The sequence below is a fragment of the Scyliorhinus torazame genome, chromosome 7 (assembly GCF_047496885.1).
Source record: "Scyliorhinus torazame isolate Kashiwa2021f chromosome 7, sScyTor2.1, whole genome shotgun sequence".
Taxonomy (NCBI): Eukaryota; Metazoa; Chordata; class Chondrichthyes; order Carcharhiniformes; family Scyliorhinidae; genus Scyliorhinus; species Scyliorhinus torazame.
In genome coordinates this window covers 302,442,047-302,468,704 of record NC_092713.1, presented here as the reverse complement: position 1 = coordinate 302,468,704, position 26,658 = coordinate 302,442,047, and the positions used below count along the sequence as shown (strand labels likewise).

At 48.7% G+C, this 26,658-nt stretch overlaps 2 protein-coding genes across 2 annotated transcripts in view; both read right to left on the bottom strand.

Moving 5' to 3' along the window:
• LOC140427132 (F-BAR and double SH3 domains protein 2-like) overlaps positions 1-26,658 on the bottom strand; it is a 755,925-nt gene that overhangs the window by 162,532 nt on the left and 566,735 nt on the right. The window lies entirely within an intron of this gene.
• LOC140427406 (vascular endothelial growth factor receptor 3-like) overlaps positions 1-26,658 on the bottom strand; it is a 447,221-nt gene that overhangs the window by 15,970 nt on the left and 404,593 nt on the right. The window contains exon 3 of the mRNA XM_072512941.1: positions 22,419-22,684. Within this exon, the coding sequence (XP_072369042.1) occupies positions 22,419-22,684 (266 nt within the window). The remainder of the gene's footprint in view (positions 1-22,418; positions 22,685-26,658) is intronic.

Genomic DNA, 26,658 nt, shown 5'->3' with positions numbered 1-26,658 from the left:
CTTCTCCTGCTCCTATTTTCTATGCTTCTATCCCCTCACTAACTCTGCATGCCAGAATCTCAGGCAAGGAGCAGCTCCCTGACTCCTTCGGGTGATATTCTGAGGAACATTCAAAATGGTGAGAGGCTATTCATCCTGAGTGACTTCAATGCATGTGCTGTGTTAGACAGTGATTCACGGCCTCGGTTATCACGAGATGGCAAGATTGATGATAACGGACAATGCCTTCTTGAGTATTGTGCCCTGAATGAACTCTGCATCACCAATACCTTCTCTCTGGGCAGCTATTGCCACAGGATATCCTGGCATCATCCAAGATCCAGGCTTGGTCACCACGAGAAGGTGTGATCTGCCCAGTATTCTCCATCCCTGCAGATTGTGACAGCGACCACCGTCTTGTCAGCAACGGTATGATGATTAGAAGATTTTAGAAAATTGGATTATAAATGTAGTGGGCAATTTAAGGATTAAAAGCCTGTGGTTAGTGTGCTTTGACTGGGGAAGTCCACAGAGCGTTAATGATTTTCATCCTGCAGAGGTACAGGTTTTTATCTTGAGGAGGTGAGGTTAGTGCCAGGTGGAGCTCAGAGAGATCATATCCAGTTTGAAAGCACTAGAAGTTTAGTGGGAATGGATTCTCTGTTTCAGGGACTATGTCCCGATGCTGTCGTAAAAACTGTCGTAAAAACAGAAAAACTGGCGTGAAAAGGCTACATATTTATAGCCCTGCAGGGGGCTCGCGGGGACCCATCGTGAACCTAGCAGCTTTTGCTGCAGATACAGGCCACCGACTTCCGGGCCTCCAGCGGCCGCACCATGCTCCATGCCGAACTCAGACCGCGGAGTTCGACCTCCCAAATAGTGGCCCCGATCGGCCGCGCGCCTGACCCGGAACCCCTGCCCAAAATTAGCCCGGTGGCGTACGAGACCCCCCCCGCCCCTTGATCGGCCCGCCCCCGACCATGGCGACCGCGGACTGAGTCCGCAGCCGCCACGCAAATATCCCGAACGGCAGGACCATGAGTGGTCCACGCTGACGGGGCTTTGGCCGGTCGGGGACGGAGAATGGCGGGGCGGGCTTTCAGCAATGGCCGCAGGTAGGGGATACACAGCACGGGGTACTCGCCGAGTACGCCACTTTTCGGGGTCCGGAGAATCGGGGAACCAGCGGCGATCCTGATTCCATGCACGGAAATGGATTCTCCACCCCGGCGCCGGACGTATTTTTGGTGTCGGGGTGCGGAGAATCCAGCCCCTGATCTGGTGACCCTTGTGTGACCACAAGAGAGGCAGTTTTCTTTCCCAGAGAGATAGCTTTAAAAGTGATAATATTGAAAAGCAGAGCAGCCTTGGCTGGAGACAAGGAAAAGGCTGAAACAACCCAGTTGAAGCAACCAATTGAAGATATTCAGCCAGAGTCTGAAGGGGTTCTCACAAGAGCCACAATCTGTTCTGTAATGCGAGTACCACTTTAGGCCTTGCTTGTTTAAGCTGGCTTGAGAGCTGAATGTTTATTTTCTCATTGTTTAGTGGGAAATGGAGTAGTAGTGCTAAGGTGTGATTGTCAGCTGTTCGTTTCGGATTTGAAGTCAAGGCCAGTTTAATCTGGCGATTCATAATAAAGTTTTGTTTTAAAAATAATCAAGCCCGACTTCCTCATGCAATTGCTTCTGGAGCGAATCATTCTTTCCGCGCAGTTTTTAAAAATAAAATAAAATATTGGGGTTTGGGTCCAGTCTCCTAGCCACTGTTGGGGTTTGGTCATGGATCATGGGGTAAAGGTGCAATACTTTCCAATTCCAGGGCCTGTCAACATGACTAAGACATGCTGGTCTCAATTCAGGCAGGGAGTCACAAAGCATCATTCGGTAAAAGTGGAATGCGCAACAAAGGCTGATTAGATTGTCACCCCATCTCCACATTCCCAACTACCCCTGGGAACCTGTCGCCTCCTTGTTTATCGAAAATCTACCCAGCTCTGCCTTAAAAATGTTCAACGTCTCCGCTTCCACCCAGCGTTGAGTAAGAGAGCCCCAGCCACTCACCGCGCAACCCACGTCCCTGGCGCTATGAAGCAGCAGCGCTAACCACTGTGCCCCAGTGCCACCCATTACCCAATTGGATGATGTGACTGTCAGCCAAACAGCCTTTTTTGCCCCCTCATTTTCAATATTTTTATACCCGAAAATGAGAAATATTCAAAGAAAATGATAAGAAAATAATATTTTTTAGTATTCCGATTTATCTCCAGAGTTGTACACAACAGTCTCCTGGAAATTGATCTTCAATTCCTGGGGAGTTGGCAACCCCACATCTTCCCTAAAGTCCCAGACTTTGACACGCTACTCTTGCTGAGGCCTAACTGGTGATTTATCGTAAACCTTTGTAACTTATTGTAATAAAACATAAAGGTCACATGTGCTCTTCTAAAATCTCAATCAATTTGTCCTTCCGACATCAAAAACCAGTGTCTGGACAACCCTTGGTCTCCCCGATCATTTAAACTTTACCATTCGGCTTATATTTCATTTCTACCAAAATGCGTCACTTATATTGGGGCAGCACGGTAGCATTGTGGATAGCACAATTGCTTCACAGCTCCAGGGTCCCAGGTTCGATTCCCGGCTTGGGTCACTGTCTGTGCGGAGTCTGCACATCCCCCCCGTGTGTGCGTGGGTTTCCTCCGGGTGCTCCGGTTTCCTCCCACAGTCCAAAGATGTGCAGGCTAGGTGGATTGGCCATGATAAATTGCCCTTAGTGTCCAAAATTGCCCTTAGTGTTGGGTGGGGTTACTGGGTTACGGGGATAGGATGGAGGTGTTGACCTTGGGTAGGGTGCTCTTTCCAAGAGCTGGTGCAGACTCAATGGGCCGAATGGCCTCCTTCTGCACTGTATAATCTATGATATTCTTTCGGGGTGCAGGGCAGTGCATGGATTTAAGCACAACCAGCTCATCTTTGTCCTCCCACCCCTCCAATACTCTCAACTCTTGGATTTATTTACGTTTGTGTTGCTTTCTCTCCATCTTGTCTCACTACAGAACGGAATGTGGCCCCCAAGGAGCTTTGATGATTAAAACTACCCTAAGGCTGAGATTACCAAAAACTATCCTTCAAAGCTCAGTAAGAGTCACACTGGAGTTTAATTTCCTCCTGACATCCTAAAGGCCGAATGCAAATCAAGGAATCACAAACACTCTGAGCTGCCCTGATCGTTTTCAATATTCAACGAGTCCGTAAGAATTTCATTGAATTCCGATACTCGGCCTTATTTCCCTGGCGAGGTAGCTCTTGGGAACTTTGCCCTCATTCCTCACAGATAGTCTGAGTCAGCTTTGGGAAGAGCTTTGATCTGGGAGCAGATTGGAAAGTGGAGCTCCGGGCGGAAGAGCTGGGACTCTGGGACCCGCTTTCTTGGCGGTCTTCAGGCAAGCTGAGCGGAAATTGGATTGTGCGAGGAACAGCCTGAGCAGCAGGCTGGCCAGCCCCCTCTCCGCACAAAGACAATGCAGGTATTTGAACAACAAAGTGCAGCGAGAGGAGAGTTTTCAACATCAGTTTGTGGCTGTGACTTCCCGGCCCCCTGCTGCTCGAACAAAACTCGCCGATTCCTGAAGCTTTTGTTCAGGTCACTTGTTTGGGTTTATTTATTTACGGACCAATGTTCCAATCTTTATCCCTTGGAGGCGCCATCTCCTGCTGGGGGAGGGGGGCCGTGGGAAATGGGGTGGGGGGAGGGAAGGTGATTTTCACAGGTACAGGGAGCCCCTTCCATCACCAATACCTCAATACAATGGCCACTCTTCGGATCAAGAAGTGAGTGAAGGCAGGCTCGGGAGAATCTCTGGGCAAGTCTGACTCTGCAGCTCCTCACTCACACATACTGAAACAGACTCACAATCTCTAGACACTAAGGGCGCGATCTACCGGCTGCGTTGCGTCAGAAAGGCGGCACAATGCGGCGGTAGGTGCTGGGAGATTCCTCTTCCAGGATCTACCCGGTTCACCACGCCTCGCGAGATCTAACGGGATCTGGCGTGTCGTCGCGATCTTTCCCGTGCCGGTGATTGGGTCCGGAGTGCCTTGCCCATGTAAGGTGGGGTGCGAGGGTGCCCGAGGGGTGCTCTCATTGGTGAGTTGGGGCTTTGGGCGGGGTCTGGGGGGATCGAGAGATTGGGACACCGTTGAGGCTCTGTATTGCAACAAACTCCCATTAAATAGCGCGGTGCTTCTCGATGTTGGGAGCACTCTGAAACATCCGGCTAAACACGCTCGACACGGGACTCTGTTGCAATTTGATTTAATCGTGCACTAAGAGACTGAACACACTTACTCTCACACACTGAAAACCATTAACAATCTCGGAGGCTCACACAACGAAACACAAAGGCATGCGTGTGCATACACAATTGCAAATGCACACACAAAAACACATGCATAAAAACATGCACTCATGCAGAAGAACACGTACTAATAAAAAACGCGAGCACACAAAAACACTGCACATAAATACACAAACTCACGCAGAAACGTATATACACAAAGGCTCACATACACATAGTAAAGACACACGGGCCTGGATTTTTGGGAGCCCACAGTGCACCCCTGCGGGATGCCTCTAATGAATCAAGTAAACCCGCAAAGGAGGATCCGCTTGCCCAATACCAGCAAACAGTTAAAGTTGCCAGGCTCCCCACATGGGGGAGACGGTGTTAGAGTGGCAATGTCACTGGGCTAGTAATCCAGAGGTCCAGACCAATACTCTGGGGACCAGGGGTTCAAATACCACCACCGCAGCTGGTGAAATTTAAATACAACTAAAAATCAGGAATGAAGTGCTAATCTCAGATAGGGTGACCGTGAAACCATTGTTGGTTGGCATAAAAACCCATTTGGTTCACTAATGCTCTTTAGGTAAGGAAATCTGCCATCCTTACCTGGTCTGGCCTACATGTGACTCCAGTTGACTCTTAACAGCCCCTCGGAAATGGCCGAGCAAGCCGCTCAGCTTAAGGGGATGAGCAACAAATGCTGACCTTGTCAGCGACATCCACACCCCCATGAAAGAATAAAGAAGAAACAAACATGGCAGGGCCTCCTGCTGCTCCTGGCAAAATACTGAGATGAGGATGAGATCCTTAAGGGGCTATTAATTGGCCACTGCAGGGCCACAATTGGCTGAAGGGTGGGAGGATGATGCCTCCCCCTGCTCACCCCGGAAATTGCAGACAAGCCTAGGGCAGGCGCGGAGGCCAATGGCCCCGATAAGACACACATTTCTGGCACAGCATGCACTGATTAACAATCAGGCAACAGACCCCAGCTGACTTCTCTCCTTAGCCCAGTAAACTGGGATAAATCCTAAAGTTAATCCCAACCCAAATTGCTTTGGCAGGGATTAATTCACTCACCGCCACCAGGCCAGATATTCTGATCTGTGTTGCACAGAAAACACTGTATTTATTGAATGTGTTACCGCTGCTTGCTTGGGGTGAGCTTGAAGTTGCCCAGAAAGGGGGTAGATTGGGTGGGCCGAAAGCACTTTCCCTGTTCTTCTAAATCCTTCTGTTTGCTACAAACCCACCCTGTCATCAGCATATTGTCAGAAGAATCAATAAATGTTGCTATCACAGCCAAGTGTCTAAAAAGGACCAGCTGAAAAATCCAGAGCTTCTGAATGGAAGGGTTAAAATCCAGCTGCAGATTAAGGCCTTTTGGGATCTTTACTAGTTAGGTGTCAGCCATTCAGGCTTAAACAAGAATAAAACTAGTCACCAGTTCCATTTAGTGTTGCCAACTCAGGCTGGATGTACTCCTGGAGGTTTGATAACTTGACCTCCCACGTCCAACCCTCTCACCAGGTCAGACACAACATTTTTCCCCATCTTCAATGTTTTAATAACTGAAAATGAAAAATAAATGTAGTGAACGCCCTGATTAATTTTCTCCCAGTTCATTCGCAGCTGCATCCCGGAGATTAATCTTTAATTCCTCGAGATTCCAGGGTAATGTTGGAGGTTTGTAACCCCGCAGAGTGCAGTTTGAGGTGGATTTCATTCTTGTTTTCTTTGATCTCAGGCATTGTTGAAGTTGCTCCCACAGTGGTGTTAGTTTCAGGATTTTGCGCCAGCTCCATATAGCAGTGGCCAGCGCGGTTCCCAATCAGGACTGTGAGCGACTTCGAGGGGAGCTTGCAGGTGGTGGCGTTCCCATGTGCCTGCTGCCCTTGTCCTTCTCGATCAACTTAAGTAGAAGGAGCAGGAGTCGGCCATATGGACCCTCAGGCTCTGTCCTCCATTCAGTAAGATCATGGCTCACTCCACACACCGGCCAAAACCCTCTGATTCCCTTAAGAGACCAAAGATCTTTCTACCCCAGCCTTAAATATATTCAGCGATGGACATCCACAATCCTCTGGGGTAGAGAATTCCAAAGATTCACAATCCTTTGAGTGAAGCAATCTCCTTCACCTTGGTTCTAACCAATCGGCCGCCTAATCCTGAGACCGTTTCCCTGTGTTCTAGATTTCCCAGCCCGGGCAAACAATCTCCCTGTGCCTACCCTGTCAACCTCCTTCAAGAATCTTGTACATTACGATGAGATCATCTCTCAATCTTCTAAGCTCCAGAGAATATAGACCCCAATTTACTCAGCCTCTCAGGACAGGTCAACCAGCCCAGGGACCAACCCACTGAACCTCCGGCGTACCAGGTGGTAGAGGTGGCAAGGTTGAACGGTGCAGTGGAAGGAGCCTTGGTGAGTTGCTGCAGTAGATGGTGTGTGCTGCAGACAGGGCGCGCCACACGTGGAGAGAGCGAATGTTTACGGCAGTGAAATGCACGGCGATCAAGCGGGCTGCTGTGGGCTGAATGGTGTTACAGCTTCTTCAGTGTTGTGGGAGCTGCCCTTGTGCAGGCAAGTGGAGAGCATTCCAGCACAGAGATGTTGGAACGGTGTTGGAAGGACATCGCCAGACCAGGGGCAGAAAGAACTCGGGAGTGAGAGAAGGCCATGAATTTATTCACAATCTCAGGTAGATCCGAAGATCTTTCTCACCAAGGAAGGAATTTCGAGGAGTAGTCACGGCTGACATGGAGGACCCGCTGTAGCCATTCCCTGAGTACTGACCCTCTGACAGTGCAGCACTCCCTCAGTACTGACCCTCTGACAGTGCAGCACTCCCTCAGTACTGACCCTCTGACAGTGCAGCACTCCCTCAGTACTGCCCCTCTGACAGTGCAGCAGTCCCTCAGTACTGACCCTCTGACAGTGCAGCACTCCCTCAGTACTGACTCACTGACAGCACAGCACTCCCTCAGTACTGACCCTCTGACAGTGCAGCACTCCCTCAGTACTGACCCTCTGACAGCACAGCACTCCCTCAGTACTGACTCACTGACAGCACAGCACTCCCTCAGTACTGACCCTCTGACAGTGCAGCACTCCCTCAGTACTGACTCACTGACAGCACAGCACTCCCTCAGTACTGACTCACTGACAGCACAGCACTCCCTCAGTACTGACCCTCTGACAGTGCAGCACTCCCTCAGTACTGACCCTCTGACAGTGCAGCTCTCCCTCAGTACTGACCCTCTGACAGTGCAGCACTCCCTCAGTACTGACCCTCTGACAGTGCGGCACTCCCTCAGTACTGACCCTCTGACAGTACTGCACTCCCTCAGTACTGACCCTCTGACAGTGCAGCACTCCTTCAGTACTGACCCTCTGACAGTCCAGCACTCCCTCGGTACTGACCCTCTGACAGTGCAGCACTCCCTCGGTACTGACCCTCTGACAGTGCTGCACTCCCTCTGTACTGACCCACTGACAGCGCAGCATTCCCTCAGGACTGACCCTCTGACAGTACAGCACTCCCTCGGTACTGAACCTCTGACAGTGCAGCACTCCCTCAGGACTGACCCACTGACAGCACAGCACTCCCTCGGTACTGACCCTCTGACAGTGCAGCACTCCCTCAGGACTGACCCTCTGACAGTGGAGCACTCCCTCAGTACTGACCCACTGACAGCACAGCACTCCCTCGGTACTGACCCTCTGACAGTGCTGCACCCCCTCGGTACTGACCCTCTCACAGTGCACCGCTCCCTCAGAACTGACCCTCTGACAGTGCAGCACTCCCTCAGGACTGACCCCCTGACAGTGCAGCACTCCCTCAGTACTGACCCTCTGACAGTGCAGCACTCACTCAGTACTGACCCTCTGACAGTGCAGCACTCCCTCAGTACTGCCCCTCTGACAGAGCAGCTCTCCCTCATTACTGACCCTCTGACAGTGCAGCACTCCCTCAGTACTGACCCTCTGACAGTGCAGCACTCCCTCAGTACTGACTCACTGACAGCACAGCACTCCCTCAGTACTGATCCTCTGACAGTGCAGCACTCCCTCAGTACTGACCCTCTGACAGCACAGCACTCCCTTAGTACTGACTCACTGACAGCACAGCACTCCCTCAGTACTGACCCTCTGACAGTGCGGCTCTCCCTCAGTACTGACCCTCTGACAGTACTGCACTCCCTCAGTACTGACCCTCTGACAGTGCAGCACTCCTTCAGTACTGACCCTCTGACAGTACAGCACTCCCTCGGTACTGACCCTCTGACAGTGCAGCACTCCCTCGGTACTGACCCTCTGACAGTGCTGCACTCCCTCTGTACTGACCCACTGACAGCGCAGCATTCCCTCAGGACTGACCCTCTGACAGTACAGCACTCCCTCGGTACTGAACCTCTGACAGTGCAGCACTCCCTCAGGACTGACCCACTGACAGCACAGCACTCCCTCGGTACTGACCCTCTGACAGTGCTGCACTCCCTCGGTACTGACCCTCTGACAGTGCACCGCTCCCTCAGAACTGACCCTCTGACAGTGCAGCACTCCCTCAGGACTGACCCTCTGACAGTGCAGCACTCCCTCAGTACTGACCCACTGACAGCACAGCACTCCCTCGGTACTGACCCTCTGACAGTGCTGCACCCCCTCGGTACTGACCCTCTCACAGTGCACCGCTCCCTCAGAACTGACCCTCTGACAGTGCAGCACTCCCTCAGGACTGACCCCCTGACAGTGCAGCACTTCCTCAGTACTGACCCTCTGACAGTGCAGCACTCACTCAGTACTGACCCTCTGACAGTGCAGCACTCCCTCAGTACTGCCCCTCTGACAGAGCAGCTCTCCCTCATTACTGACCCTCTGACAGTGCAGCACTCCCTCAGTACTGACCCTCTGACTGTGCAGCCCTCCCTCAGTACTGTCCCTCTGACAGTGCAGCACTCCCTCAGTACTGATCCTCTGACAGTGCAGCACTCCCTCAGTACTGACCCTCTGATAGTGCAGCACTCCCTCAGTACTGACCCTCTGACAGTGCAGCACTCCCTCAGTTCTGACCTTCTGACAGTACAGCACTCCCTCAGTACTGACCCTCTTACAGAGCAGTACTCCCTCAGTACTGACCCTCTGACAGTGCAGCACTCCCTCAGGACTGACCCTCTGACAGTGCAGCACTCCCTCAGTACTGACCCTCTGACTGTGCAGCCCTCCCTCAGTACTGTCCCTCTGACAGTGCAGCACTCCCTCAGTACTGATCCTCTGACAGTGCAGCACTCCCTCAGTACTGACCCTCTGACAGTGCAGCACTCCCTCAGTACTGACCCTCTGACAGTGCAGCACTTCCTCAGTACTGACCCTCTGCCAGTGCAGCCCTCCCTCAGTACTGACCCTCTGACAGTGCAGCACTCCCTCAGTTCTGACTCATTGACAATGCAGCACTCCCTCAATACTGACCCTCTGACGGTGCAGCACTCTCTCAGTACTGACCCTCTGACAGTGCAGCACTCTCTCAGTACTGACCCTCTGACAGTGCAGCACTCCCTCAGTACTGACCCTCTGACAGTGCAGCACTCCTCAGTACTGACCCTCTGACGGTGCAGCACTCCCTCAGTACTGACCCTCTGACAGTGCAGCACTCCCAAAGTACTGACCCTCTGACAGTGCGGCATTCCCTCAGTACTGACCCTCTGACAGTGCAGCACACCCTCAGTACTGACCCTCTGACAGTGCAGCACTCCCTCAGTACTGACTCACTGACAGCACAGCACTCCCTCAGTACTGACCCTCTTACAGTGCAGCACTCCCTCAGTACTGACCCTCTGACAGTGCAGCACTCCCTCAGTACTGACCCTCTGACAGTGCGGCATTCCCTCAGTACTGACCCTCTGACAGTGCAGCACACCCTCAGTACTGACCCTCTGACAGTGCAGCACACCCTCAGTAATGACCCTCTGCCAGTGCAGCACTCCCTCAGTACTGACCCTCTGACAGTGCGGCATTCCCTCAGTACTGACCCTCTGACAGTGCAGCACACCCTCAGTACTGACCCTCTGACAGTGCAGCACACCCTCAGTAATGACCCTCTGCCAGTGCAGCACTCCCTCAGTACTGACCCTCTGACAGTGCAGCACACCCTCAGTACTGACCCTCTGACAGTGCAGCGCTCCCTCAGTAATGACCCTCTGCCAGTGCAGCACTCCCTCAGTACTGACCCTCTGACAGTGCAGCACACCCTCAGTACTGACCCTCTGACAGTGCAGCGCTCCCTCAGTACTGACCCTCTGACAGTGCAGCACTCCCTCAGTACTGACCCTGTGACTGTGCAGCACTCCCTCAGTGCTGTCCCTCTGACAGTGCAGCACTCCCTCAGTACTGCCTCTCTGACAGTGCAGCACTCCCTCAGTACTGACCCTCTGACAGTGCAGCACTCCCTCAGTACTGACCCTCTGACGGTGCAGCACACCCTCAGTACTGACCCTCTGACAGTGCAGCACTCCCTCAGTACTGTACTAGGAGTTGGTGTGAATTCCAGTGGAATTGTTGAACACACAAACTTCACAAATGTGAGTGCTGCTCACTGAGCTATGGCAGACAGCTGTGCCATTAAATGCTGCACTATGTTTTTCACCACAGCACTGTTGTGGTCCTACCCGGTGAACTGAATGGAGATAGACTTCAATATTCCCTAATCACTGAATAATATAATATTCAACCTCCTCATTTGTGTCTTCCTCACCTGAAGGTTCACAATTATTTTAAACGATATTGGCCACCTGTCCGACACTTAGCCCTGGACAAACATCACCAAAGAATAGTTCCACCTGATTATTCTTCAACTCTGTTTACCTCTGTTTAATAACAACAGTTGTCACCTTTTGAAAGGCAGACATTGCTCATGAACCCTTTGAGGTGTCTCTGTGAGAGGGACTCAGATGCTGAGAAACACAAATCACTTAGCTCTGGTCAATATTTTTGATGAACCATTTTTAAGGCCATAAACCGAATGGAGTCTTTCTGTGCTGTAGGAATTCTAAAATGTAAATTGATATATATTAACATACATTACATATATAAATATATATATATGTTTCTAACACACGGGTTCTGAAGAAAGGTTATCCAGCTGAAACGCTAACCATGCTTTCCTCTCTCTGTGAATGCTGCCAGCCCTGCTGATGTGGAGATGCCGGCGTTGGACTGGGGTGAGCACAGTAAGAAGTCTTACAACACCAGGTTAAAGTCCAACAGGTTTGTTTCAAATCATTTGCTTTCGGAGCGCAGCTCCTTCACCTGAGGAAGCAGCTGTTCTCCGAAAGCTGGTGATTCGAAACAAACCTGATGGACTTTAACCTGGTGTTGTAAGACTTCTTACTGTGTCCTGCTGATGTTTCTAGTCCTCATTTCAGAGTTTCAGCATTTCCAGCGATATCGGAGGGAGAGAGGAGGGACAGTGGGAACATGCTCCAATTAATGCGATGTGCCAAGTGATCTTTCCCAGGGACCTGTACTGGGACCTCAGCTTTCCACCACATATGGCTTTATCAACCATGTCTGTCGAAATTTAACCTCTGTATATTTAATTGCAGCAGCCCACCACCACCTTTTGATGGGCAATTAGAGGCGGGAAATAAAGATTGTTGTAGCCAGCAAAGCTCACATGAATGGATAAAAAAATGATATATGGTGCTGGAATAGTGAGCTGTGCTTTCAAGTTTTTATGTTATGATAAATCAGGAGGCGTTATAACTTGTGGAGCAGAAAGTTGCAAAGGAACGTTGATTGATTAAATGAGTGGGCAAAATGGTGGCAGATGGAGTTCACTGTGAGGTCCTCCACTCTAGACCTAAGAAAGGGACATCAGAATATTTTGTTTGTGACTGGAAGCTGTGAAGAAGCAGAGATTTGGGTGTCATGTACACAATCACTAAAAACTGGTGCATGGATACAAAAGGTATTCAGAAAGGCTAATAGAATGTTGGCCTTCATCGCAAGAAGGCCGGAGTACACAGGGTAGAAGTTATGTTGCTGTGGGGTATCGCGTTCAGCTCTGTGCACCAGAGTGTATGTCAGCTCACCAGAATGAGCAGGACTCAGGGAGTTCAGTGAATAATAATCTTTATTGTCACAAGTAGGCTTACATTAACACTGCAATGAAGGTACTGTGAAACGTCCCTCGTCGCCACACTCTGGCGCCTGTTCGTTTTAAATTTAGAGTACTCAATTCATTTTTTCCAATTAAGGTGGTCAATCCCCCTACCCTGCATATCTTTGGGTTGTGTGGGCGAAACCCACGCAAACACGGGGAGAATGTGCAAACTCCGCACGGACAGTGACCCAGAGCCGGGATCGAACCTGGGACCTCAGCGCGTGAGGAAGCAGTGCTATCCACTGCGCCACTGTGCTGCCCTAAAATGATTCAAGACGTTGATAGGGCAGAGAGAAACTATTACCTGTGGGGGGAGAGTCCAGAACACGGGGGCATAATGAGCAGGCGAGTGTCCAACCCCACCTTCATTCCATCTCGAAGACCACCTATTTTCATCTCTGTAATATCCATAAGACCATAAGACATAGGAGTGGAAGTAAGGCCATTCGGCCCATCGAGTCCACTCCACAAATCGCTCGGCTTTACCCCATCTCAGCTCAGCTGTATGTCTTCATTACTTCGAGACTCAACTATTCCAACACCTGGCTTCATCCAAAACTCTGCTAACCTGCGTCTTAACTCGCAGTTGGCCCCGTTCCCCTATCACCCCTGTGCTCGCTGGACTCCACCTGCTCCTGGTCAAGTAATGTCTTGAGTTTAAAATTCTCATGCTTGTTTTCAAATCTCTCCATGGCCTCACACCTCTCTGTAACCTCCTCCAAACCCCAAATCCTCCGAGATATCTGTGCTTCTCTAATTCTGGCATCTTGTGCATCCCCAATCAGAATCTTTCCGCTCTGCCTGCCTGTGTTTTCAGTTGCCTAGGCCACAAGCTCTGAAATTCCCTCCCTCCACCTCTCCGGATCTCTCGTGAGGCAGTCAGCATCAGGGTCCGTTGGGCTGTCGGGATCAGAATCTGGCATGCCTTGTCGTATTGAGCGGGTACTTCTGCGCTGCAGCTGGGATCGCTGGCTGCTGAGCGGTGGAGCGGATCTGCAGAGGGCTGCGTAGTGGCCAAGCTTGCCACACTGGAGACATCGGCGTCCTCTTGCTGGACATTGCCGCTTTAAATGGGCGGAGCAACAATTCAGACACGTCATGACACTGACGTCAGCGCGATCCGTGCGCCATCGCGCATGCGCAGTGCGGTCGGCCTCAGGAAGTACGGTGGTGGTGGCCACACTGAAGATTTTGGAGGTCGAGGGTGATGCCAAAATCACGGATTTGAGCCGGGGAGGATGGATGCGATGTTCCGGGGATGGGGGGAGAGAAGGGGATTAGGGAGATGAATGATCTGTTTCTGGGAGGGCGATTTGCTTGGAGGAGCTGAATGCGAAATTTGGGTTGGTGCGGGAGGAGAGTTTTCGGTACATGAAGGTGCGGGACTTTGTGGGGAAAGTCATTCCGACTTTCCCGATAGAGCCTGCCTCCTCATTGTTGCAGGAGGTGCTGTCAGCACGGGGTTGGAGAGGGGGGGGGGTTTGTCTCGGCCAATAATGGGAAGATTTTGGAGGAGGATAAGGTGTCCATGGAGGGGATTGAGGCTCAGTGGGAAGAGGAGTTGGGGGCGGCATTGGTGGAGGGGTTGTGGTGCGAGGTGCTGCCCAGGCTGAATGCCTCGACCTCGTGCATGAGACTGGGGCTGATACAGCTGAAGGTGGCACGGGACATACCTGACGAAGGCTGTTTGAGGGGGGGTGGGGGATGTCTGTGGGCGATGTGGGAGGGGCCCTGCTCGCCATGTGCATATATTCTGGTCTTGCCCGATGTTGGAAAGATTCTGGAGATCAGTTTTCAGCACCATCTCGGCGGTTTTGTACGTAGATGTGGAGCCCGGTGCCCTGGAGACCAAACTCGGGGTCTTGGATTGGCCAGAGCTGCAGGCGGGGGCAGGGGCAGATGTTTTAGCCCCCGCCTCACCGATTGCTCCAGGCCTCGTCCTGTTGGAGTGAAGGTCAGCTTCTCCACTCTGTGCCTCGGCATGGCGCGGGGGGGGGGGGGGGGGGGGGGGGGCCTATTGGAGTTCTTCGTTCTGGAGAAGGTGAAATGTGCCCTAAGAGGGGGGGGGGGGAAGTGATGGGTTCCCCAAGAATTGGGTTTTGTTCATTTTGCTTCTTGCAGAATTCGTTCCCATTGACTGTTAAGAGGGGGACTGGGAGGGGAGGGGGTGCTTATTGGGTGGTGGTTGGGGGGGGGGGGGGGGGGTTAATATGTTTGGTGTGTTGTTTTATGTAAAATGTTAAATATTGGAAGTTGGAATAAAAATACTTAAAAATAATGATAGTATTGGATGGCGGAGCAGGATCGAAGGGCTAAATTGCCTACCCCTCTCCTAGATCTTAGATCGACAGATCATCTCAAGCAATCTGGAGCAAAGGTATGTGGAGTTGAGGGTGAAATCATGATCTGACTAAATCATAGAATCATAGAATTTACAGTGCAGAAGGAGGAAATTCGGCCCATCGTGTCTGCATTGGCCCTTACAAAGAGCACCCTCCTCAAGCCCTATCTACCCTATCCCCAGTAACCTCCATTTAATATTTTTGGACACTAAGGCCAATTTAGCATGGCCAATCCACCTAACCCGCACATCTTTGGATTGTGGGAGGAAACCGGAGCACCCGGAGGAAACCCACGCAGACACGGGGAGAACGTGCAGACACCGCACAGACAGTGACCCAAGCCGGGAATCGAACCTGGGACCCTGGAGCTGTGAAACAACAGTGCTAACCACTATGTTACCGTGCTGCCCAAATGTTGGAAAAGGTTCAAAGAGCTTATTCCTGTTCCCTGTAAACACCGTCTCCAAATAACGAGCAATTTTGCCCGTCTTGGATTTATTTGGGATGGCCCAAAGTTATTTGGTGGATGATCCTTATCGTTAGGAGGTAGAAAGTGCAAGTTAACAGTTACTGGGTTTGAACTAACACTTGACAGTGATGGATAGAGGCTTGTGTGCTCTCAGGGCGTGGACATTTTTCACACTTACAGAGCGACACCTGCTTCCTGTTTATTCAGAAGGAGATTATTTTTTGATATAAATGTATTTTTAAAAATTGGCCTTAAAATTCGGAGCAGTTATTAAAGAAACTGCAATTTTCTGCTGGTGTCTGGAAAGTTAAACAAGCTGATGGCAAAACGCCAAATTAAAACTGAGCATGGCCTCGAGCCTGTAACGTGCTCCCATGAATTATTACCGGTCTGGGGATGGAGAATAATATTCACTCCCACAGAATAAATACAGGATATAACAGAGGCTGAGAGTCCTTTTCCCAAATGTCTCACCCACAGAGGGGTCACGGACAGCGGAGAGGTAAAGTCACCAGCCACCCAGAGGCCAAATTCGACGTGCGGACTCGTGACTTTCAAGATTGTAAGATAATTAATGACCAGTCAGCCTATTCAGCCCAGCTTAGCCATTAACATCGAGTGACACTAATGTTGCCCTCATCCTTCTGGTCACTTCTGCATTTACTCATTCCCGAAAAGATTCCAGGCTTTTCAACTTAAGTTGGAGGAAGGCCTCAGGTTTAAGCCCCACGACAGGGACCACAGCATATAAACTAGGCTGACATTTCCCGCACAGTACTAAAGATTATGAGGGGCATGGATAGAGTGGATGGGCAGGCACGCTTTCCCAGGGTGGAGGGGCCAGTCACCAGGGGGCATAGGTTGAAGGTCCGTGGGGCAAAGTTTAGAGGAGATGTGCGAGGCAGGTTTTTTACGCAGAGGGTGGTGAGTGTCTGGAACGTGTTGCCAGGGGAGGTTGAGGGCGTTCCACGCTTTGGAACGGTTCTGGGAGTGACAATGCGGACTCCATGCTCACCCTAAGCTCTGGAACTGTTGCTGGTTCAGTATTTTGCCTTATAGATAGGTTGTGGAAGCAGATACATTAACGGCGTTCAAAAGGCATCTTGACAAACACATGGATAGGATGGGTATAGAGGGATACGGCACAAGGAAGTGCTGAGGGTTTTTGGCAAAGGTTGGTATCATGTCCGGTACAGGCTTGGAGGGCCGAAGGGCCTGTTCCTGTGCTGTATTGTCCTTTGTTCTTTGTGTGCAGCACCATCAGAGAGGAAGTACTGACAAGAGTGCTGCACGGTCGTAGGTGCCATCTGTTAGATGAAGCATTGAAAATCGAGGCCGTGTTTGTCTTTCCAGGTGGATATATAAGGTCCCATTAGTTTGTAGTTGCACAGGGGAGTCCTCTTGGTTGTTGTGGCCGTTTTTATCTCTTAGCCACAGTATCATTAATATGAATGATCCGGCATTGTCTCAAAGCTGTTTGTGGGAACTTGATCTACAAGTCAGCATTAGTATTTGCATATTAATAGTGAATACATTAATTGTTTAGGAAGTACAATGAAATGTTTCTGAGAATGTGCCAAGATGCTGTGAAATACCAATCACATATTAATTTATCTTTGAGATTCCCATAGGGGCAATTCTTCGTGAGTCTGTCCAGGTCATTTATAAATGAGTCCATGAACTCGCCTGGTTTTTGCCACCCCTTATTAAATTTTGCTTGCTCGCAGATCAAATTATTTTTACCGTTGAAGTATGAATTAAATGCGTTGAGGGCATCCTGTTATGAGTTTGAAGCGTCATTGCTTTAATCTTCCTTGCTTTATTTGTTATGGCCCCGATTGTTTAGGGCAAAGTATTTGGGCAGCACGGTAGCATTGTGGATAGCATAATTGCTTCACAGCTCCAGGGTCCCAGGTTCGATTCCGGCTTGGGTCACTGTCTGTGCGGAGTCTGCACATCCTCCCCGTGTGTGCGTGGGTTTCCTCCGGGTGCTCCGGTTTCCTCCCACAGTCCAAAGATGTGCTGGTTAGGTGGATTGGCCATGATAAATTGCCGTTAGTGTCCAAAATAGCCCTTAGTGTTGGGTGGGGTTACTGGGTTATGGGGATAGGGTGGAGGTGTTGACCTTGGGTAGGGTGCTCTTTCCAAGAGCCGGTGCAGACTCGACGAGCAGAATGGCCTCCTTCTGCACTGTAAATTCTATGATATTGCCCAGATCCTTCTGGGCTTCCCAATGTAAACTTGAAGCTGTTCGGCATCTGGAGAATCTCCCCCCCCAGTTCTCGCAGTGTTGGGCCTGTTGAGGGCGTTCCATGCTTTGGAATGGTTCTGGGAGTGACAATGCGGACTCCATGCTCACCCTAAGCTCTGGAACTGTTGCTGGTTCAGTATTTCGCCTTATAGATTGTGATCTATACTCACTGCTGTCTGGGCTCTGGGACTGTGTGTTTGCCTACAGCAGCCACGATGCTTCATTCTCAGAGGAGCCTGCAATCTATTTGTCTTCCTTTCCTTTTTCCAAGGATTTGGAGGGCTTTCAGGTCTGCAATCTTCACTTGCCGTTTTGCTGGGTTTTTATGCCAAGTCCGCTGCCACCATGTTTTAGTTGGTGCACGCGAAACAGAGTCTTAGAGTCATAGAGTTTTACAGCACAGAAAGAGGCTCTTCGGCCCATCCTGTCTATACCGGCCATCAAGCACCTATCTATTTAATCCCATTTTCCAGCACTTGGCCCGTTGACTTGTAAGCTATGACATTTCAAGTGGTCCTCTAAATGCTTCTTCAATGTTGTGAGAGCTCCCGTCTCCACCACCCTTTCACATCTGTCTTCACTCAAGAGAATGAGGAGGTAGGTATGGAACTCAGGGAGACTGTGAGGTTCTTGAGCAAATTGTCACAGGGAATGATAAGGTATTGAAGGTGCTGACAGGCTTAAAAGTGGACAAATCTCCAGGTCCGGATGAATTGTGCCCCAGGTTGCTGCGGGAGGTGGGTGAGGAGATTGCAGGGACTCTGACCCAAATTTTTAATTCCTCTCTGGTCACGGGGGAGGTTCCAGAGAACTGGAGAACCATGAATGGGGTCCCACTATTTAAGAAATGCTGTAGAGATAAGCCAGGGATCTGCAGCCCAGTGAGTCTCATTTCAGTGGTGTGGAAACTATTGGAGAAAATTATGAAGGAGAGAATCTATCTCCACTTGGAGAAGCAAGGTTTGATCAGGAATAGTCAGCATGGTTTTGTCAGAGGGAGGTCATGCCCAACAAATTTGATTGAATATTTTGAGGAGGTGACCAGGTGTGTGGCTGAGGGTAGTGCAGTTGATGTAGTTGACATTGATTTCAGCAAAGCCTTTGACAAGGTTCCACATGAGAGACTTATAAAGAAGGCAAATGCACATGGGATACAGGGGAACTTGATAAGGTGGATTCAAAGCTGGCTGAGCTGTAGGAAACAGAGGGTGATGAGAGACATCTGCTTTAGTGACAGGACGCCAGTGTCCAGTGGCGTACCACAGGGATCTGTGCTGCGTCCCCTATTGTTTGTCATTTATATAAACAGCATGGATGACTATGTGGGGGGGTAGGATCAGTAATTTTGTGGATGACACAATGATTGGCCAGGTGGACAACAGTGAGGTTGAGTGTCTTGGGTTACAGGAAGATATAGACGGGGTGGTCAAATGAACAGATAAGTGGCAGATGGAATTTAACCCTGAAAGGTGTGAGGTGATACTCTTTGAAGGAAGGATTTGACAAGGGAGTGTTCAATGTACGGCATGACACTGGGAAGTTCCGAGGAACAAAAGGACCTTGGCGTGTTTGTCCATCAATCTCCGAAGGCGAGAAAGCGGGTTAATAGGGTGGTGAAAAAGGCTTATAGGACACTTGCCTTTATCAATAGAGGCATAGATTACAAAAGCAGGGAGGTCATGTTGGAGTTGTATAGAACCTTGGTGTGGCCACAGCTGTGTGTGCAGTTCTGGTCGCCACATTATACGAAGGAAGTGATTGCACTGGAGCGGGTGCAGAGGAGATTCACCAGGATGTTGCCTGGGATGGAGTATTTTAGTTATGAAGAGAGGTTGGATAGGCTTGGGCTGTTTTCGCTGGAGCAGAGAAGACTGAGGGGCGACCTGATCGAGGTGTACAAGATTATGAGGGGCATGGACAGGGTGGATCGGGAGCAGCTACGAGGGGACACAAGTTCAAAGTGAGGGAAAGGAGAACTTACTGATCACACCGCCCACATTCACACCTAGATCCTTAATATGTACGACAAACAGCAAGGGACCCAGCACTGGCCCTTGTGGTACACCACTTGTCAAAGGCTTCCAGTCACAAAAACAACCTTCCACCATCACCCTCTGCCTCCAGCCATTAAGCTAATTTTTGATCCAATTTGCCAAATTGCCTTGGTTCCCATCGGCTCTTACCTTCTTAACCAGTCTCCCAATATGGGGCCTTGTCAAAAGCCTTACTGAAGTCCTTGTAGACTACATCAACTGCACTGCCCTGATCTACACACCTAGACACCTCCTTGAAAAAGTCAATCAAATTTGTAAAACATGGTCTTCCCCCTAACAAAGCCAAGCTGACAAAGAAACCCCCAGTTGCCACCATGTATCGTCTTGGGTTCGGAGACTAGATGGGGTTTATTTACAGTTTGCCTATTACCCTAAGAAAGCTACAATGGACTGTTATTCGTGAAAAAAGATTCTTGTTCACTTACAGATCTATACATCTCAGTACTCTAAGTGAGGTTGTACTTCTGCTTCTCGCCAGATCTCATCTCGTAATAATGTGACAGTGCATTGTATTTACATCAGGGGATAGATCAGTATCAGGTGTTCCTGACGTCAACCCTTCACTCTGCAGTGGGAAAGGTTTGGATCGTTCTCTTTGGAACAGAAAAGATTCAGCGGTGATTGAACAGAGGTTTTCAAGATGATGGGAGTTTTGATAAAATAGACTGAGGAAAACTATTCCCTCTGGTGATTACCAGAGGTCATAGGTTCAAAATCATTGCAAAAAGATCTAGCGTTGAGATGAGGAGAATTATTTTCCACTTAGTGTTGGCAACATCTGCAATAATGTAACTGGAAAAGTGGTGGAAGCCAATTCAATTAATAATTTTAAAAGGGTGTTTGACAGGAACTTGAGAATGTGGAACTTACGTTGTTTACATATCTAAGGGCTACGGTCAAAAACAGGGATGTGGGACTGAACAGGACTGTTCTCTCAAAGAGACATAATGGGTCAAAGAGCCTTGTTCTGTACTATAAGCATAGGTTTCTGTGACTAATATAATAAGCAGGGTTGTGACCCACAAAAGGCTTCCGCCAGTGTTATAACCCCAGTGGAGGACGGCACGGTAGCACAGTGGTTACCACTGTTGCTTCACAGCGTCATGGATCCGGGTTTGATTCCCGGCTTGGGTCACTGCCTGTGCGGAGTCTGCACGTTCTCCCCGAGTCTGCGTGGGTTTCCTCCGGGTGCTCCGGTTTCCTCCCACAAGTCTCGATAGACGTGCTTGTTAGGTGAATTGGACATTCTGAATTCTCTTTCCTTGTACCCGAACAGGCGCCGTTATATGGCGACTAGGGGCTTTTCACAGTAACTTCATTGCAGTGTCAATGTAAACCTACTTGTGACTCTAATAAAGATGATTATTTTTAATTTCTACCATTGTCTATGCGTTCTGCTTATTGTGGATTCAACAGCCTGGTGATTGACACTGGGCCTAACTTCTAGCAAGAGAGCATCCCATCCCCATCAAAACAGTCCTAATGGAAGCCAGGTTCAACAATATTAATGTCGATGGATGATGAATTAAGGATATTTGGAAACCTCAAAGTTTTGACTCATACCTTGTCCACAGGAATGGGCCTAGAACAATGATTCCCACAAAGCATATTACAGGCGCACAGGTTAAGATGAAAACAAGGCATTGTTCAAATGGTTGGGTGATGATCTTAGATTTTCTGGGAAGCTCCGCCAGTTGTAGGAAAGAACTTATTACATCCTGCAAGTCCTGGCCCTGCCTTCAATTCCTTGACAGACGTTAATGACACTCCGATTTCTGTCAGTGAGGCCTGAATCAGGTCTCGCTTATCTGTCTAAGGCACCCAATCCCCGTTTTATTCGGTTGCCAGGGATGATTGAAAAATAGTTAGGCCCAAAGTTGGGTTGGGTGACTATCCTTTGGGAACAGGAGGTTGGTTCCCAATCCTGGCCTTGGTTAGTCCTGTTTGCACCTTTAGACACAATAAGGTCCAATTCCTACTTCTTTGGTTCATACAACAGTTGGTGTAGAACATCATAGTAATAATTGCCACCTCACAGTAATAATCATGCATCACCATTCCAGGTATGACGACACTACTCAGTAATAATTGATCATCATCCCATCTACATTCAGCAGCACTATCATCGCTGAATTTCCCATCATCAACATCCTGGGTTTATCGCTAATCAGAAACTTAACTGAACCAGCCGTAGAAATAGTGAGGCTGCAACAGCAGGTTAGAGGGAATTCTGCATCAAGTAATTCACCTCCTGACTCCACAAAGCCTATCCATAAGGCAAAAATCAGGAGTGGAATACTCTCCACTTGACTGGACCTGTACAGCTCCAACAATGCTTATGAAGCTTGACACCATCCAGGACAAAGCAGTTCACTTCATCGGCACCCTATCCATCACCTTCAACATTCACTTCCACCGCCACCAACACACAGTGTCAGTAAATATGTACTATCAGCAATTCCACACAGCTCCTTCAACAGCACCCCCCAAACCCGTAACCTCCACCACCTCGAAGGACAAGGGCAGCAGACACATGGGAACATCATCACCTGCAAGTTCCCCGCCAAGTCATTCACCATCCTGACTAAGAAATATATCAGCCGTTTCTTCATAGTCGCTGGGTCAAAATTCTTGAACTCCCTCCCTAACAGCACTGTGGATGCATCTACCACCACATGGACTGCAGCGGTTCAAGGAGGCAGCCCACCACCATCTTCTCATGGGCAACAAATGCCGGTCTTCAGAATATTGGCAACATCCAGGAACAAATGAAAGGAAAACCTGGCATTAATAATTATTCATCACCTTACCTTTTACGAAGACGTACACACTGGTCGCTGTAACTCCATCAACAATCAGCTCAATGTAATGATAAAAGCAGCGGTAATAGCCCGTGTCGTTAGCTCTGGCTCCCATCAATGTGAATGTTTTACAGTATTGATCTCTCTCCGATCCATCGCACTCCCTTATATTCACCATCCTTCCCCCGGGTTCCTCCGACTTGTACGATGCTGATTTTGTGCTACCTTCAACTGCAGATTTTCCAGGCCAGCTCCAACCCAGAGGCCTCTGTCCTCTGAAACACAGAATAGAAAAAAGGCACCTTGTTTAATTCACCTTCACCTTCCGATCCTACTCATTTTTGTTCACATCTAACATCATACCCGTCAGTTGAGACGTTAGATCGAGGCTTTGGCTGCCGTTTCAACAGCAGGTAAAATATCCCATGGCCAAGATATCAAAGAAGAATGGAAAGTTCTCCCTGGTATCCTGAGTCAATATTTACCTGAGACACTATTTACCTGAGACAATATTTACCCTGAGACAATATTTACCTGAGACAATATTTACCCTGAGACAATAATTACCTGAGACAATATTTACCTTGAGACAATATTTATCCTGAGACAATATTTACCCTGAGACAATATTTACCTTGAGACAATATTTATCCTGAGACAATATTTACCCTGAGACAATATTTACCTGAGACAATATTTGCCTGAGACAATATTTACCTGAGACAATATTTACCTGAGACAATATTTACCCTGAGACAATATTTATCTGAGACAATATTTACCCTGAGACAATATTTACCTGAGACAATATTTACTCTGAGACAATATTTACCCTGAGACAATATTTACCTGAGACAATATTTATCTGGGACAATATTTATCCTGGGTTAACATTTATCCAATAACCAGCAGCATTAAGAACAGATAATTTGCCGATTGTCATGTTGTTGTTTGTGGAATCTTGCTGTGCGCAAATTGGCTGCCATATTTCCCTACATTACAACAGTGATTACAGTTCAAAAGGTGTTTCAATGGTTGTGTAGCGCTTTGGGTCATTGGTGCTATCAAAATGCAAGTTCTGTTTGTTTTCCATTGTCCTAACTTTTGAAGTTGGAGAGCAGCCAAGCAGAATGAGGGAGCTCTGGACAGCTCTGCTCACTAGCAGCAACCAAAGCTCAAGGTGAGAAAAGCAGGTATTGGCTGGATCCATGATAGAAGAAGCCTCTCACGCTGTGTTCTGCTTATTTAGTCGGCAGGTGGGGCTGCTACCTAATTGGCCCTAAGGATGGGGCTCTGCCTGATGAATATTGTAAACATGCTGAACTGTTAGTCTGACTAAATAGTCTTATAAATTCAACGATGCAAGATGATACCCTCTCTCAAGTCGCACCGTCTGGACCTGTAAAGACTTAATTACCTGCAAAGACTCACATTCAAAGTATCATGTTGCATCATTGAATTTGTTTATAAAACCTACCTCTTCATTCACCTGATGAAGGAGCTGCGCTTTGAAAGCTAGTGATTCCAAAAAAACCTGTTGGACTTTAACCTGGTGTTGTAAGACTTCTTACTGTGTCTTTTTAACCTGTCATTGTCTGTGTAATGGGAGATGCCGACCACAGTGAATCTGAACAAAATGTAAGAATGTTTGCTGGTCTTCCCTGTATAAATGTGTTTGATGATGATCGCTGTGTACTATGCTTGATTTTGGGTATTTCTTGCATCTGGTGTTTATATGCAAAATGTCCTTTTAGAACTAATGTCTTCGCAATGTTTTATTTCGTTTTTTTCTTGTTATTTTGGGGCTAAAGAATCGTTGATGGGGTCCTGCAAAGACAGGTCTAATATCTGAGAAAACAAGGTCATAATGTGTTACTGATGCCTCTGGTATGACTGGAGTTGGGGAGATATGTTTTGTTGTGCGTCCAAACATAATGCAAAGATATTATCCCATATTTTCATTGGCTATATGAGCAATCGCTACCTGTGAAGGTGTGCACCATTTCACCATGTGTTCATGGCCTTCTCCCTCATTTTCTAATTCTATCCGCAAATTCATACAGAAGCACCAAGTTTAATGGTTAAGCTGAACCAATTGTGTTGTTGTTCTCTTATCTTTTTCTGTGTCCATGTCCACTGAGGCATTTATGCTGTGCTGTACCAATCCCGAGGATTTATGTCATTTGTAAAAATGGAATATATATAAAAAGCTGTTGAGGCTCGAGTTCAATTTAAGCAAGAGTAAAAATGGAATTTAGAGGCAAGTTGAGCAAATGGAACTAGGATACAGATTAGCCACGATCGAATTGGATGGTGGAACAGACTCAAGGAGCTGAATGACCTCCTCCTGTTCCTGTGACTTTTTGCCTCCAACTATCCTTTCTCCAGGCTCCTGCCATTGGCCATCCAATCTATCCACACTCACGTTGCCCTACATTCGCAGCTAATTGGATTCTTGATTGTCTTGATTTGTTAGTTCGAAGAGTCTTTCCCCACCTCCTCCCCATGGACTCCCGGGACTTACCTTATAATGAGCAAAAGAATGTTTTCAAAGAAGATGTTTTCAAGGCACAATTCATTTAAACACCACCTGTAATGTTTCTCCCAGTTGAGAAGATTAATCTTTCCTCCCTGGAGATTCTAGGACAACCGAGCACCAAATCACATGGCTGATGTGTGTGCGGAGGGTGAGCCGCCCAGTCAGCCAATGCCAAAGAAAGTTGAGAACCCCGTTTCATCAATCCTCATGGGACCAGAGAGTCTCCCAATACACCAGGGTTCAATTCAGCCTCTACCATCTCTCTGAAATAGAATCCCCTTCCCTCGTCCTCTCATAAACTTCATTAATTCCCCTTTTTAAAAGCTACTGGTGAGTCAGCCTCCAGAACTGTTACTGGTAAGACGTTCTACACAAAGAGAAAAAGAACTTGTATTTATACAGCGCCTTTCACGACCTCTGAACTTCCCAAAGTACTTTACAGTCAATGAAGCGCTTTTGAAGTGTCGTCGCTGTGTTAATGTAGGAAGAGCCCTCTTGTGTAAAACATTTCCGCTGACCCCTCCCTGTGCTTGTTTGGTGGTGATCGTAAATCCGTAAATTTGTGCCCTCTAGTTTCTGACTCACCAGCCAGTGGAAGTACTTGGCGTGTATATTTGTGAACTTCTCTACCCCACATCTCACCTCTCGGTCTTAGTAAAGACAGCCTCTCCTCCTCTATTACTGACTCTATTCCCCGTCTCCAAAGAAAATAGATATTTGCCTTTCTTAGTCACTGCTGCAATGTAGGGAAATGTGGCTATTTGTGCACAGCAGGCTCCCACAAACAGTGCTGTTATAGAACCACAGAATTCCTACAGTGCAGGAGGAGGCCATTCACCCATCAAGTCTGTACCGACACTCTCTAGCCTAACCACCCCTCCCCCCCTTGCCCTATCCCCCTAACGCCACCTAACCTACACATCTTTGGGCACTAAGGGGAAATTTAGCATGGCCAATCCACCTAGCCTGCACTGTGGAAGGAAACCAAAGAACCCGGAGGAATCCCACGCAGACACGGGGAGAAAGCGCAAACTCCACTGTCACCCAAGGCTGGAGTTGAACCCGGGTCTCTGGCGCCATGAGGCAGCAGTGCTAACCTCGATGCCACAGTGCCGCCCATTTTAGTAATGACCAGATCGCCTAATTTTCTTTAATGATGCTGATTGGGAAACACTGGCCAGTACACTGCTGCCTCCGTAGTTGTTCATGAATTATTAAATGTCCAACATTTTCCAGTCCTGAAAATATAGTTTTATTTCTCGCTCCACAGATGCTGTTGCTTCACAGCTCCAGGGTCCCAGGTTTGATTCCCGGCTTGGGTCACTATCTGTGCGGAGTCTGCACGTTCTCTCCGTGTCTGCGTGGGTTTCCTCCGGGTGCTCCGGTTTCCTCCCACAAGTCCCGAACGACATGCTTGTTAGGTAATTTGGACATTCTGAATTCTCCCTCAGTGTACCTGAACAGGGGCCAGAGTGTGGCGCCTAGGGGCTTTTCACAGTAACTTGATTGCAGTGCAAGGCTAGTGGGACAAAGAACAAAGAAAAGTCCAGCACAGTAACAGGTCCTTCGGCCCTCCAAGCCTGCGCCGACCATCCTGCCCGGCTAAACTAAAATCTTCTACACTTCCGGGGTCGGTATCCCTCTATTCCCATCCTATTCATGTATTTGTCAAGATGCCCCTTAAACGTCACTATCGTCCCTGCTTCCACC